We start from the raw sequence: 12606 nt of genomic DNA on the forward strand, positions 1-12606 counted from the left end.
AAAAGTGAAACATTTGAAAGGGTTTTTAAAATCCTGTTTTCCCTTTTTTTCATGTGAGGAAGATTAGTCCTGAGCTAACATCCACACCCATCTTCCTCTACTTTATTATATGGGACACCGCCACAGCATGGCTTGACAAGCAGTGCGTCAGTCCACGCCTGGGGTCCAAACCTGTGGACCCTGGGCCGCCGAAGTGCAGCGTGCGAACTTAACCGCTATGCCACCAGGCCGGCCCGTGTTTTCCTTTTAAATAACAGTACTATGAAGTATAAAGTAGTCCCTTCCTCAGTGACTCATCTCATAACTTGTCTGCTCAGCTATCAGTGGAATTGCTCTTTCAATCATACCTCCTTCAGAATTTGTTCTTATAAATTCCAACTATGATTCCTCAAAAAATGTTTCTATAGGAACACGTGGCCAAGTAAACAGATGTTACACATTCTTGATTTAACACAAATATTCATATGCAGTGAAATATAGAACCAATTTTTGGTTGTGTTGCTACATCTAAACATGTATGTTGTCTAAATAACTGAAATATAATTCAGAAATCCAAAACTCTCCTGGGAAACTATTTTAAAAGTCAAAAAGTATAAGATCACAAATAATTAAAACTATAATAAAAATATTTATTTGTATAATTTACTACCTGTATACTCATAATAAAAGTTACTATCTTTGTTTTGATAACAGGAAAAACTTTTAGCAAATGTGTTCTATTTTAAATAGCTACAATTGCCTCATATTTTTCCATTATTATTTTAAATATACCTCGACATTTATTTCAAGGCAAAGAAACATAGAGTTAAACCAATGAAATACACTTCATGATAAGCATAAATGAGAAAATCTGAGATAGCTGTAATCTCAAAATTCTTTTAGACATAAAGAGAACAGTCTGGAAATATTATTAAAAATCAATTTAAGTATGTACTTGATTTATGGAAGGCTTATATAAACATAACTTGAACACACTTAAGAAAGCAAAATAAAGACAAACACAAACTTACTTCTATAACCCTTCCAAAGAGACTTATTCAAATACAAGTTTAAATAGCGGGCTGGTTAAAAAAAAAAGGAAAGAAAAAGAATTTTTAGATGGAAAAGTTCACAAAAACGGTACTAATCAATCATCAAATGTAATTTTTTTCCCCTGAAACACAGCAATTTTAGCTTGCTGTTCTTTTCGCCTCCTGCTTGCTTCCCACGAAGGATGAAGAGGCAGCTGTGATCGCTGTTTTGTATTTTCAAGTCCTCTCTGTGCACTCTTATTAAACTGACTCTTGATTTGAGGCTCATTTTGCTGAAAACCTGGGAGGAGAAAGGAAAAAAAAAAAACCAAAACATGAAAACTAACTACACACCTAAATAACATACAAGGGAAATACATTTCATCTTCTAAAATCAGTATTTAAGAAAGAAATTTAGTTTCACTTATATAGAATACCTCACAATTTAAAATTTAAGTCTAATGGGAACAGTTTGAAGTTGAAATATACACATGAGCAGTCAATTATGGGATACGTGCTTTCTAATCCTTGTAAATAGATGTTTATTGCATGCCTGCTAATATATGCTATGCTGTCCTATTTACATGGACATTAAGAAAGGAAACACAGTCCAGACAACATGGAAGGCTAAAAAAAAAAAAGGTATTTTCAAAGGAACATCATAAGCTTATGATATCTACGTGTGGAGCAGATGTAGCCAGAAAATTCACGTTTTAACTAAGATACTGGATCTGACAGTGCTGATAGGACAGATTTATTTTTAAAGAGCTATTACTTGATTCCATTCCTTTTTGTTACAGAACAAAAAGTTGTGATTACAAGCTAAATTACTAAATCTACTCAAATATAAGACAAAGTTATTTTTTAGTCATAAAGTTATCTACCAGATATGAGGGTGGCAACTTGCATTTTAGTCCTTACAGCCTCTTATAGTATGAGGAAGTTGAACTACATTATTTTGAACAACAAAGTACTGTTTGGGGGAGACATACTAGTCTGAAAAGACATGAATCAATGTACATTTAAGAATTAGAAAGAAAAAGGGAGGCAAAAAATTTAATATAGATTTATTAATCAGTCCGAGGGGTGAATACTTTCTCTACTGCAAGCTAGACATCATTATCAAAATCCTTTTAAAGATCTACTTAAAAAGCAAACATCATTAACGTTAAACAAACAAGTGCACACAGTTTGGGATAACATTTCCAAAACATCACTGTACACAGATTCAAAATGTCCTGTATTTTGTACCAATTATATGTGCCCTACAAATCTATGTTATAATACTCAGAGTAGCTCTAGTAATGAAGGATGAAGAGTTTAAATGAAACTGTTTCATGAAAACTGAGATTTATTTTTTTATTTTATTTTTTTTGTGAGGAGATCAGCCCTGTGCTAACACCTGCCAATCCTCCTCTGTTTTTGCTGAGGAAGACTGGCCCTGGGCTAACATCCGTGTCCATCTTTCTCCACTTTATATCGGACGCCACCACAGCGTGGCTCGCCAAGCAGTGTGCCGGCGCGCGCCCAGGATCCGAACCGGTGAACCCCGGGCCACCGAAGCGGAGCGCGCGCACTTAACCGCTTGTGCCATTGGGCCTGCCCTGAAAACTGAGATTTAAAAAAGGCAGTATTTCTAAACTAATATATATTTTATATAATTATGCAAAGTAAATTTGTATCGTAAATAAATTGATAAATTAAATATTATAAATATATAAGCTAAACAAAAACCTTTTTACTTGAGTGTCCTCACTGGGAAAACGTGGGAGTGTCTTAAATTTACAGTTATCCTATGTTTGTAAATATAAGGTAAATAAGGCAGATTGTCATGTGTTTGCCAAACCTAGTTTTCTTATCCTGCTAGGTGCACAATCAGAATTTATTTCCCATCTTGCTACAGTTAGATGTGGTCATGTAACTGAGTTACAGCAAATGGAATGTGAAAAAAAAGGCCTGATCATAAAAACCTCACATTCAATCCTCTAGTATCTCTTTCTTTCCCCAGTGAGCAAAGAGAACTAGAATGCCTAGAGGCACAAGATGGAAGGAGACTGCAAAGAGCAGACATACTGTGATGAATGAGAAATAAATCACTTAATTTTGGCAGTTATTTGTTACAGCAGGTAGTCTACTATGAATAATACTGGAAGTGGTATTCTGATGGAGGGTACCGCCATTAAATTTGGCATTGGCTTAGCAGTTCAGCAGTAAGTGGTAGGAAATGAATATCTGAGGCCAAAAAGTGAGCAATCCTATGTGCTGCAGAAACAGGTAAAACTTGCCAGTGAAAACTTGGGAAGCAGGCTACATACCTCTGGAGTTTGCAGCATCAGGTTAAGTGGTTGGAAAGAATAAAGAGATTAGTGTACTGATGGCTCTTTGGCAATGTACTACAAAAAAGAGAAGAGTTCAGGAAAAAATCGGCCAGCCCACAGGCAGAAACTAAAGGGAAGAGAGAGCCCAGATATTCGGGAACTTAAGGTTTAGAAAAGCTTTTGGACTCCAAACAGTAACAGATGAGACTGAGAAAGATTTTAAGCAGTAAAGGCGCATAGAATTCAGCCCTGGAGCAGAGGTTAAGAGGTAAGGTATGGCCTTCCCAACCAAACCTGCGAGTTTCAATGCAGCAGACACTGAAAGATAGTGGGGGTGGGAAAAAAACCCACATAAGGGCTTTTTACATAAAATAAACATAAATAAGGAAAGTTTGAGAACTAGCTCAAGGAAAGAATTTTTGGTATGGTAACAAGCTCATGGATGAACTGACTGAAAACAAAGAGGTCAGAAATCCACTAAACTTTTGAGGGAATTACATTGTGAACGAAATCACAAACCTGGGCTGGAAAAAACTTCTGACTGCTAAGACTTTAAACCATCTTTAGGACCATATATTTTTATCAGTCACTTGGGGCAACCCCCAAGGAGATCATACTAAATGTCCACTTCAGATGTGGTCAAGGAACAAAGACCCTCCCAAGAACACAGTCAGGGACCATGGAGAAGAACAATGGATAAGGCAGTTCCTTTCAAATCCTTCACAATTTCTGCTCAGGTAGTAGACATGTTGTGTGCCTCCCATCTTTCCCTTAACTGAGAGTTTTTATTGTGGTTACCTTGTCCCCCGCTCTCCCACTAAATACTTCGTATGAGTTGGGGGCAGGCAGTCTGTCTTTTTAGTGCACAGGTCCAAACTTTGAGTAGTCACATCCATCAGATCTGATGGAAAGCACCGCATCAGCGATCCTGGTCTTTGAGCTGGATGCAGTGAGTGGATGGGACTTCGGGTTGGCTTCCTTGGGAAGGAGGTAAGTGTACTCTAAGTGTGGGACGAAAAGTGAAATAGGCATCTGGTGATTGAAAGGATGGTCAGTGGCACATGGTTATGTGTTCAAGAAGTTCCACTTTCTTTTTCCTTCTAGTCACATAGTTAGACTGCTTTCTTAGCTCTTTAGTGGCATCATATAATTGAATTCTGGCTAATGAAATATGAGTAGAACTGATTCCTGCTACTTTCAGGCAAGAATGAAAACCTCCTGCAAAATCCCCCATGTACTCTATTCCCTTCTGTCGGTCAAATGGAGAATATTTGGGAACTGGAGGAGGAACTCCTTCCAAAAGATGGAAGGAGCCTGATTCTTGAATGACTAGATGAAACACAGCCCCTCTGCCGATTCACAGTGGACTGTGATGTGAGAAATAAATTTTTATTATTTTAAGTCAGTAAGAGTGTGGGATTATATACAGAAGTCAGCCTACCCAAATATATTAAACTTAATTTGTTACAAATTAATCTACAAATACTTTGATTTTACTATTAACCCAGAAAGTAACATACTTGTTACTAAATGTTTAAGGGCATGGTGTTGACTAAGAAAAACTTACATAATGATTTACTTAAAGAATGTGTTGACTGTTCAAGATAAATTAAATAGACCCAATATATCCTGATAACTTTTGTCTATATCTTTCCCATTGGCAAGACATAGAGGAAAAAAAAAACAATTTAAATAAAAAATTATACTGATAAGTATAAGATGCGCCGTTTCCATATCTGTCAGTACATAATTCATTCAGGCTATTAAGCAACCAGAATTTTTCATCCTTCCATTTTGGCAAAGCATTGCTCTTGCATATGAAGGTCAAGCAGCCATTAACACATACCTGGGGTTTTGATTTTCGGAGGCTGTTCTCTATAATTCCTAAAAGAAGAAAAACACCATTAGGACTTTTAAAAAATAAATAAACCTTCTAATCTTAAGAAGATAATGTAATCAAATTGGTGATAAAACTCATTCAAAGGATTATCATAAACTCCCTCATCCCACCAGCAATCAATAAAAAAATTATGAAAACCCCAGGTTTTAGCTACATCAAAGGTTTGTTAGACCCCAATACTGCTACAGAAGCATGTGGGAATTTTTCTCTCACCATCCTTATAGGGATTTCTGGTCATAAAATATCCTATCTTGATTACTTTGTATCTACTCTCGAGAACTATCTAGAAAGAATTTCAAAAGTCTTCTCACAGGGGTAATGAGTCACATCTAACAAAAATTAAGATTTATATTTTGTGGGAGAGGGAAGGAATAGTGGTGTGTTATTTTCAAGAGAGAAAAAAATGTAGCCGTTGAGGCAGGTTTGGGAGATGTAAGTAATAATTTAATTATTTTCAATGCTTGAAAGATGGTTGTATCTTTTCCATACTCTGATTTTGAAAAATTTCAACATTTCTCAAATCTATTAAAAATTATCCCTGACCTATAAATTATAGAAAATTAATTAACTGAAGAAAATAGCTATTACTGAAGAAATTAGCTAACCATGATCTTTACCCTAAAATGTGAAAATATCCCCTACCAGATTAGAATTACAAGTGAAATTAGATTTATTGATTTATAACAGAACAGCTGTGAAAAGTGGTGTTTAACAGCAAGGATAGAGACAGCAGCATCACCAAATACAAAGCAGTCTGGAGAAACTCAGTGTTAGGGCAAGCAGCCTTACATACTGAAACAAGAATACATAATAAAACGATTGATGTTTACAGTAATGGCCCTGGGTCATCAAGAATAAAATCCACCATATTCTTTTCAGAAAGTTCTGTTTAAAGAGTGAGATATGTGAGACATTTCCAAAAGCTTTTAATCAAAAGCTAACTCAAAGTTTCAAAACTTTGATAATTGAAGGGATAAAGTTAAATTAGCTAGACAAATTACTTGGCTATAACATCTCATTTTCTGACGTTGGATAAATGTGGCATTACCATATGAGTATTTGTATATATTATCTCAATACAAAGTTGAAGAGGGCCAAGTCTAAACACAGGATGTATTGTATAAACTAGAATACATATAGGAGATAGTATGTCATTGTAAGGATGTGTAGATATTTCATATCTTTAAAAAAAGAACTAATAACTAGTTCAGAATAGAAAAATACTCTTACCTTCTAGAGCTTTTAGATCCAGATAAAGAATGGAAAAATACTGATTCAAGCTTCCTTGCCTCTGTACTTGGTTTGTTTTTGTCATTTTTTATATCCTGATGGGTTTCAAGTATATCTTCTACAGGAAACAATTTTGGGGTTACCTTTTGTTCCTTAACTGAAGAATGACAACTACTTTCCTTCTTTCGTGTCCGTCTGACTTTCCCAATGAAGAAATCATTACCACTATCACTATCCTCAGACATGGAAGACTGCTTGTAAAACCTTTCTTCTGTGCTATCATCAAAATACTCCTTCTCTTCTTCATGTATTTCTTCTCCATCACTGTTACTACTAAGTGAGCTATCAAACTCTTTCTTTTTCTTCGTTTGACTTAATGTTTTCATTTTGGGGTTAGCAGGTATCTTCTGGGCTTCAGAGGGAACTAAAGAATCCTTTTCAGAAGACTTTGATGGAGAATTTGGAATGTCCACTGCTTTGGGTCCATGTTTCATCTTGACTATTTTTTCTTTTGAATTATTTATTGGTTTCTTTGCCAATATTTTGGCTTCCTTCTCTTTTTGCTCACTGATAATAGTTCCTTCATGCTGTAACTCACTGGCATCATCATTTGAACACAAAGTGTCCTTGGAATGATTTTCTTCTGAAGCATTCTTTGATGACTTAACTTCAGCAATATTTTGTCTTGCATCTTTAAAGGCTTTGACAGCAGCTGCAAGAGAAACAGCACATGACTTGTTTTAGCATTAAAACAAATAATATAAAAACACCATTGTTTCAGTACAGTATTTCTTAAATTATTTGAACATATTTAAGAGGACAATTGGAATTTATATTAAATATGTACAATGACTATTAATTCACAAAGCAATCTATTGACTTTTTACAAACCAAACTTCTAAGAACTGCTCAGAGGTATCCATTTTAAATCTCTAAAATTAAAAGAAAATCATCCTTTCACATCTTGGCATTATAAAGAACATTAAAAACTTCACTGAATACAAATAAATAAAATGGCAACTTTAATTTCTATCGGCATAATGTATTGATACAATTGTAGGATATTATAAATTGTGTTTTCAGACACAAAAATAAATATCTTCTAATCTGTTACAAAAGCATTTAATTCTTCCAATACATTTTATAATACATACACATAATTATGTGATTAAGCGGTAACATCATAAGTAATAATATGAATTACATCAATATTTAGAAAATCAATTGCATTCAATATTACCATAAATATAATGTATATGCATATATATTTTATATATATATATTCACAAATTAGAATTTAGGAAAAAACACAGATTTAGTTTTTCTTCAGACATCAGATATCTTCCATATTTTTAGGCACGTTCCTACATTTGGAAATATTTGAAAGAGACATTTATAATATAAAAGATCCTCAAAAGGAAAAAGAACCATAAAAATAAACAAATGAATATCCATTTATTCAAAATCATATACACAAATGCATTTAAGTACATGGCTTAAAAGTCATTTAATTCATACCTTTCAGCACATCTATTTTTTTCTTCAGAAGAGGGTGCATTGCTAGTCTGGCTATTGCTCTTTCAGTTGCAGTAGAATCAGGCTGCAAATTGAAACAATAAACACGTGGGAATAAAAACTACATGGCACTATTAAGAAGTGAATAAAATAAAATCCATCATAATTTTAAAAAATTAGAATTAGGGAATAGAAATTTGTTAACATTCTCACTATATAAGTCACTTATATAATCCCTGCTAAAGATAAGTCAAAATCATGCTGACAAAAATAGAACTGCCCTTGAACAATTAAAATTATTATATAGTCAGTTAATAAGTATTCTTTGGGTACTTAATATCTTTCCAGAATTGTGGTAGGCATCATGTGTGATATTACGAAAAAGTGTAACATAGCTCCTGCTTCCAAAGAGCTTAAAAGATCTAGTTATGAAGACTAACTTAATATGAAAGAATTAAGTAACATATTAGTACTAAGCTGGGTAATACAATTTATGACTACTGTAATGTTTGAAGTTCCATTTAATAGAGACCTAGAAATTATCTAATGCTATATATTTTTATTTTGAATGTCTAGTATCACTACTGTATTCTCAGAACCTTCCTCCACAGTGCCTGGCTTATAGCCAATACTTTATAAATATTTAACGATGAATGAATGGGAACAGATTACATCTAATATTTAATGTATTTATGAATTTAGAAAACTAATAATTCAGGCAAATTGCTTTAAATATCATCTGCAGACTGACAATGTCCAAATTTTTAACTCCAGCTCTAACTTGAACTCCAGATTCATATATCCAACCACCTACTTGACATTGTAAAAGAGAATTCTTTGATTTTCTTCTCAAACCTACTTCTACTATGGCCTTTCCCACCTTATTGTACGTAATTTTAATTTTTCTGGTTGTTCAGGCCTAAAACTCTAAGGATTCTTCCATCACATTTCTCCTTCCTTCACATCTCACAATAAATTCTTCAGCAAATCTTGTGGTTCTATCTGCAAAATACATCCAGAACCAGTCAATTCTCACCATTTCTACTCTATCTTTGACCAAATCACCAACACCTCTCACCTGGACCAATGTGATAAGCTCATACCTATAAGAAACTCATCACTCTCCTTTGCATCATGCTCCCCTACAGCCAATTTTCCATATAGCAGTCATGGTGAGCTTTTGAAATGTAACCAGATCATGCTGTTCTTCTACCTGTTCTTCTTTAAGCTTTACTGTCTTCTGATGCTTAGGCTATTCCATTGCAAGCTCTTCTCTACTCCCAAATATATACATGGTTCGTGGCTCTTCATCTCATTGTATTCAGGTCTCTGTTCAAATGTTATCTGAACTAACACAATACTTTCCATCACTCTTTATTTACTTCACATCACTTAACACTGCATGCCAGTGCGGATATTTTCATATCTGTGAGGCAGGGACTTTGTCTTCCACACTGCTGAAGACCCAGTGCCTAGAACAGTAACTGGTAAAATAGCTGGCATTCAATAAACATTCCATGAAGCAAGTGAATAAATTTCACTAGTATGTGAAAGTAGATCTACCAGCTTCAAATGTCTTTATTTTAAATTTACCCTTCATTGTTAATAGCCCCAAATAAGGCTTTTTTCCCTGCCAGTAATACAAACATATGAATACCTAAGTAAAAGCAAAATGACGGCAGTTTGAAATCTATACTGTTTGGAGGACTTATTTACGTAACGTCACCTACAGAATAACTCCTTTAAATTATATCTGGCAAATCACATGCCAGGACCACCTGCTCTCTAATTACCTTGTGTACTGGGTTGAAGAGTATCGCCCCCAAATTCATGTCCAACTAGAAACTCAGAATGTGACTTTATTTGGAAATAGAGTGTTTGCAGATATAATTAATTAGAAGGAGATCACTTGGATTAGGGTAGGCCCTAAATCTAATATGATTGGTGTCTTTATAAGGAGGACATTTAGATACAGAGGTAGAAAAACAGTAAGGGAAGAAGCCTGAGGCAGAAATTTGGAGTGATTCTGCCACAAGCCAAGGAAGGCCTAGGGTCACCAGAAGTTGGAATAAGTAAGAAAGCGCTCTTCCCTAGAACCTTCTGAGGAAGCATAGCCCTACCGACACCTTGATCTCAGATTTCTAGCCTTCTGAAACATGGGGGAATAAATTTCTGTTACTTTATACCACCCAATTTACAGTACTTTGTTACGGCAGTCTTACGGAAACTAATACACCTTGCTTCTGACTCTTAGACTTTGCCTCTGTTCAACTTTCTCCAAGAAATGTAGTCCATTTGGAGGCCATTCATTAAGCACACTGTTAAGTCAATTCTCTGCTTCTTCAACCCCTTGCAGGGTTTACTGATGCAATTCAGGACTTTATACTCATTTTATTTACTTTAGAGAGATACGAGAGAATCTGGGAAGGAAGTCTATTGCTAGTATCCTGAGTCACTCAGCCACAAGCTGGGCTGCTGACGGTATGAGTCAAAATTGCTTATTTGAGTTTGACAGAAAGCAAATCAAAAGCTGTAACACAGAATCTGCAATGAAGGATGTGATTTTTCAGACTGAAAAGGCTCAACACAATATATGAAAACAGAGAGTCACATCAGACTATCAGGGTCTACAGCTTTCAGAGAGAAAAAAACCCAAATCACCAAAAAAAGAAAAAAAATTCAGGAATCAGAATTAGAGGTCAAAAGACAATAGAGTAATGCTTCTAAAATTCTGAAGGAAAATGATTTCCAAACTAGAGAAGAATAAAAATACTTTTAGACATGCAAGGTATATAAAAGTTTATATCCCTTGAACCTTTCTCCCTAGCATCTACTGGCTCCACTAAAATGATGAAGGATACAAAGAATGAGGAAGGCATGGGATATGAGAAACAGGAGATCCAGGCAAAAGGAATACCCAGGACGGTGACAGGAGATTTAGATTTAGATTTAGAATACCCGATGCATTAAATATCTTGAGAGGAGATTTCAATGACTGATGAGGAGTTTGGTATTACACTAGAGAGAAGATAGAAAACTAACAAAATAAACAAACAACTACAAACTATAGAAAATAGAAATATTACGCAGAAAAGAAAAGTAATAATCACTCACTACATGACTCATAGTCAAAATAACATAACTACTAAATGATCATCTAATCTAAATTTGACTCAAGTATATTAGGAGTATGAAAGTGATAAGGAAGGTACATCTATGACACAGGGGCTAGAGGAGGAAAGAGATCTAAATCCTAACAGACCACAGTAGGAAGTCAATAGCTAACACTTAAAATGTACTAATATAAACATACTGATGTGGGAGTAAATTCCACAGGAATAAACTGAAGTTGAATGTGGGGAAGGACTAATAGAGAACTGTCATTTTCACAGAAAGAATCTCTCCTTTTTTTGGTGAGGATTGGGCCTTAACCTAACATCTGTTGCCTAACATCCTTTTGCTCGAGGAAGATTGTCCCTGAGCTAATATATGCCAATCCTCCTCTATTTTGTATGTGGGATGCTGCCACAGCATAGCTTGATGAGTGGTGTGTAGTCCGTGCCTGGAATCCATGAACCCTGAGCTATCGAAGCAGAGTGCGTGAACTTAACCACTACGCCACTGGGCCAGCCCCCCATAAAAAGAATCTTGTAGAAGTATTTGATTCTCAAAACCAGTGGTTGGCAAACTGGCCCATGGGCCAGTTCTCATCTGCTGTCTGTTTTTTTTAAATAAAGTTTTATGGGAACATAGCCAAATTCACTCATTTACATACTATCTATGGATGCACTATGTCACAATGGCAAAGTAGTTGTGACAGAGACTGTAAGGCCTGCAAAGCCTAAAATATTTATTATCTTGTCTTTTACAGAAAAAGAGTAACACATGCTCTAAATTACAAGCTAGTAGAATCCTTGGTGGGGTAAACTAAAAAATTAGGAAAAAAGAAAAAAATGTTTTGGCAGGCTAATGATGTTTAAAAGTTTAGTTTGAAACAAAAACACGACAGACTTTTGTTGTGAAATCAAGGCAACAGGTTATAGCGTTAAATGTACTAAATGTGCTTCTTGAATGGTGACACACTAAGAGATTCTGGCTTAATAGAAACAATTTGGTATTCAGTGTAGAGGCAATATGTTTAATCCTTAGGACTAATTCCAGAACATTTATATGTAAAAACAACAAGGACAACAAAAACAACTAGTCCTGATAAATGTTATACACACCCCAAGACCTTGCTCTTCCTTCAGGTTACAAGGGAAAAAAAGACACTGCAGCAGCAGCTGTTTATCTCTAATGCTTCTTCCGGTATATTTCCCCCTTGTAGCTACTAAACATTCACTTCCAAGATAATCCCTAATATATGAACATCTGCATTTGTAAAACAGATAAATTAGAGAGTAACTGTTCTCATCACACGAGTTAATTTCACATGTTTTAGATAAGAAATTCTAGGAATCCTAAATAGATTTTGACTAAATGTATTCATGTATAATTGTTCGAAATTATACCTACTACTATTTTCCCAAATCCCAGCTTTGACAACCTGCTAAAAGCTTTAATAAACTGTGTATTTGTCTTTACAGAGCTAGCTACATCTTTCCATCTTAGTTATAAAAAGTTTTAGAAGAGT

General features: G+C 35.0%; 1 protein-coding gene across 2 annotated transcripts in view; it reads right to left on the reverse strand.

Annotated features, from left to right (window-relative positions):
- Nucleotides 1-608: 608 nt before the first annotated feature.
- SRFBP1 (serum response factor binding protein 1) overlaps nt 609-12606 on the reverse strand; it is a 73799-nt gene continuing 61801 nt past the window's right edge. For both annotated transcript variants that reach the window (XM_014796538.2, XM_087429900.1), the window contains 4 exons: nt 7977-8058; nt 6459-7170; nt 5175-5212; nt 609-1311 (listed from right to left, as the gene is read on the reverse strand). In XM_014796538.2, coding sequence (XP_014652024.2) covers nt 1127-1311; nt 5175-5212; nt 6459-7170; nt 7977-8058 — 1017 coding nt within the window. In that variant the 3' untranslated portion in view covers nt 609-1126. The remainder of the gene's footprint in view (nt 1312-5174; nt 5213-6458; nt 7171-7976; nt 8059-12606) is intronic.

This window comes from Ceratotherium simum, chromosome 4, assembly GCF_057802395.1.
Source record: "Ceratotherium simum simum isolate JZ-2026a chromosome 4, ASM5780239v1, whole genome shotgun sequence".
NCBI classification, from domain to species: Eukaryota; Metazoa; Chordata; class Mammalia; order Perissodactyla; family Rhinocerotidae; genus Ceratotherium; species Ceratotherium simum.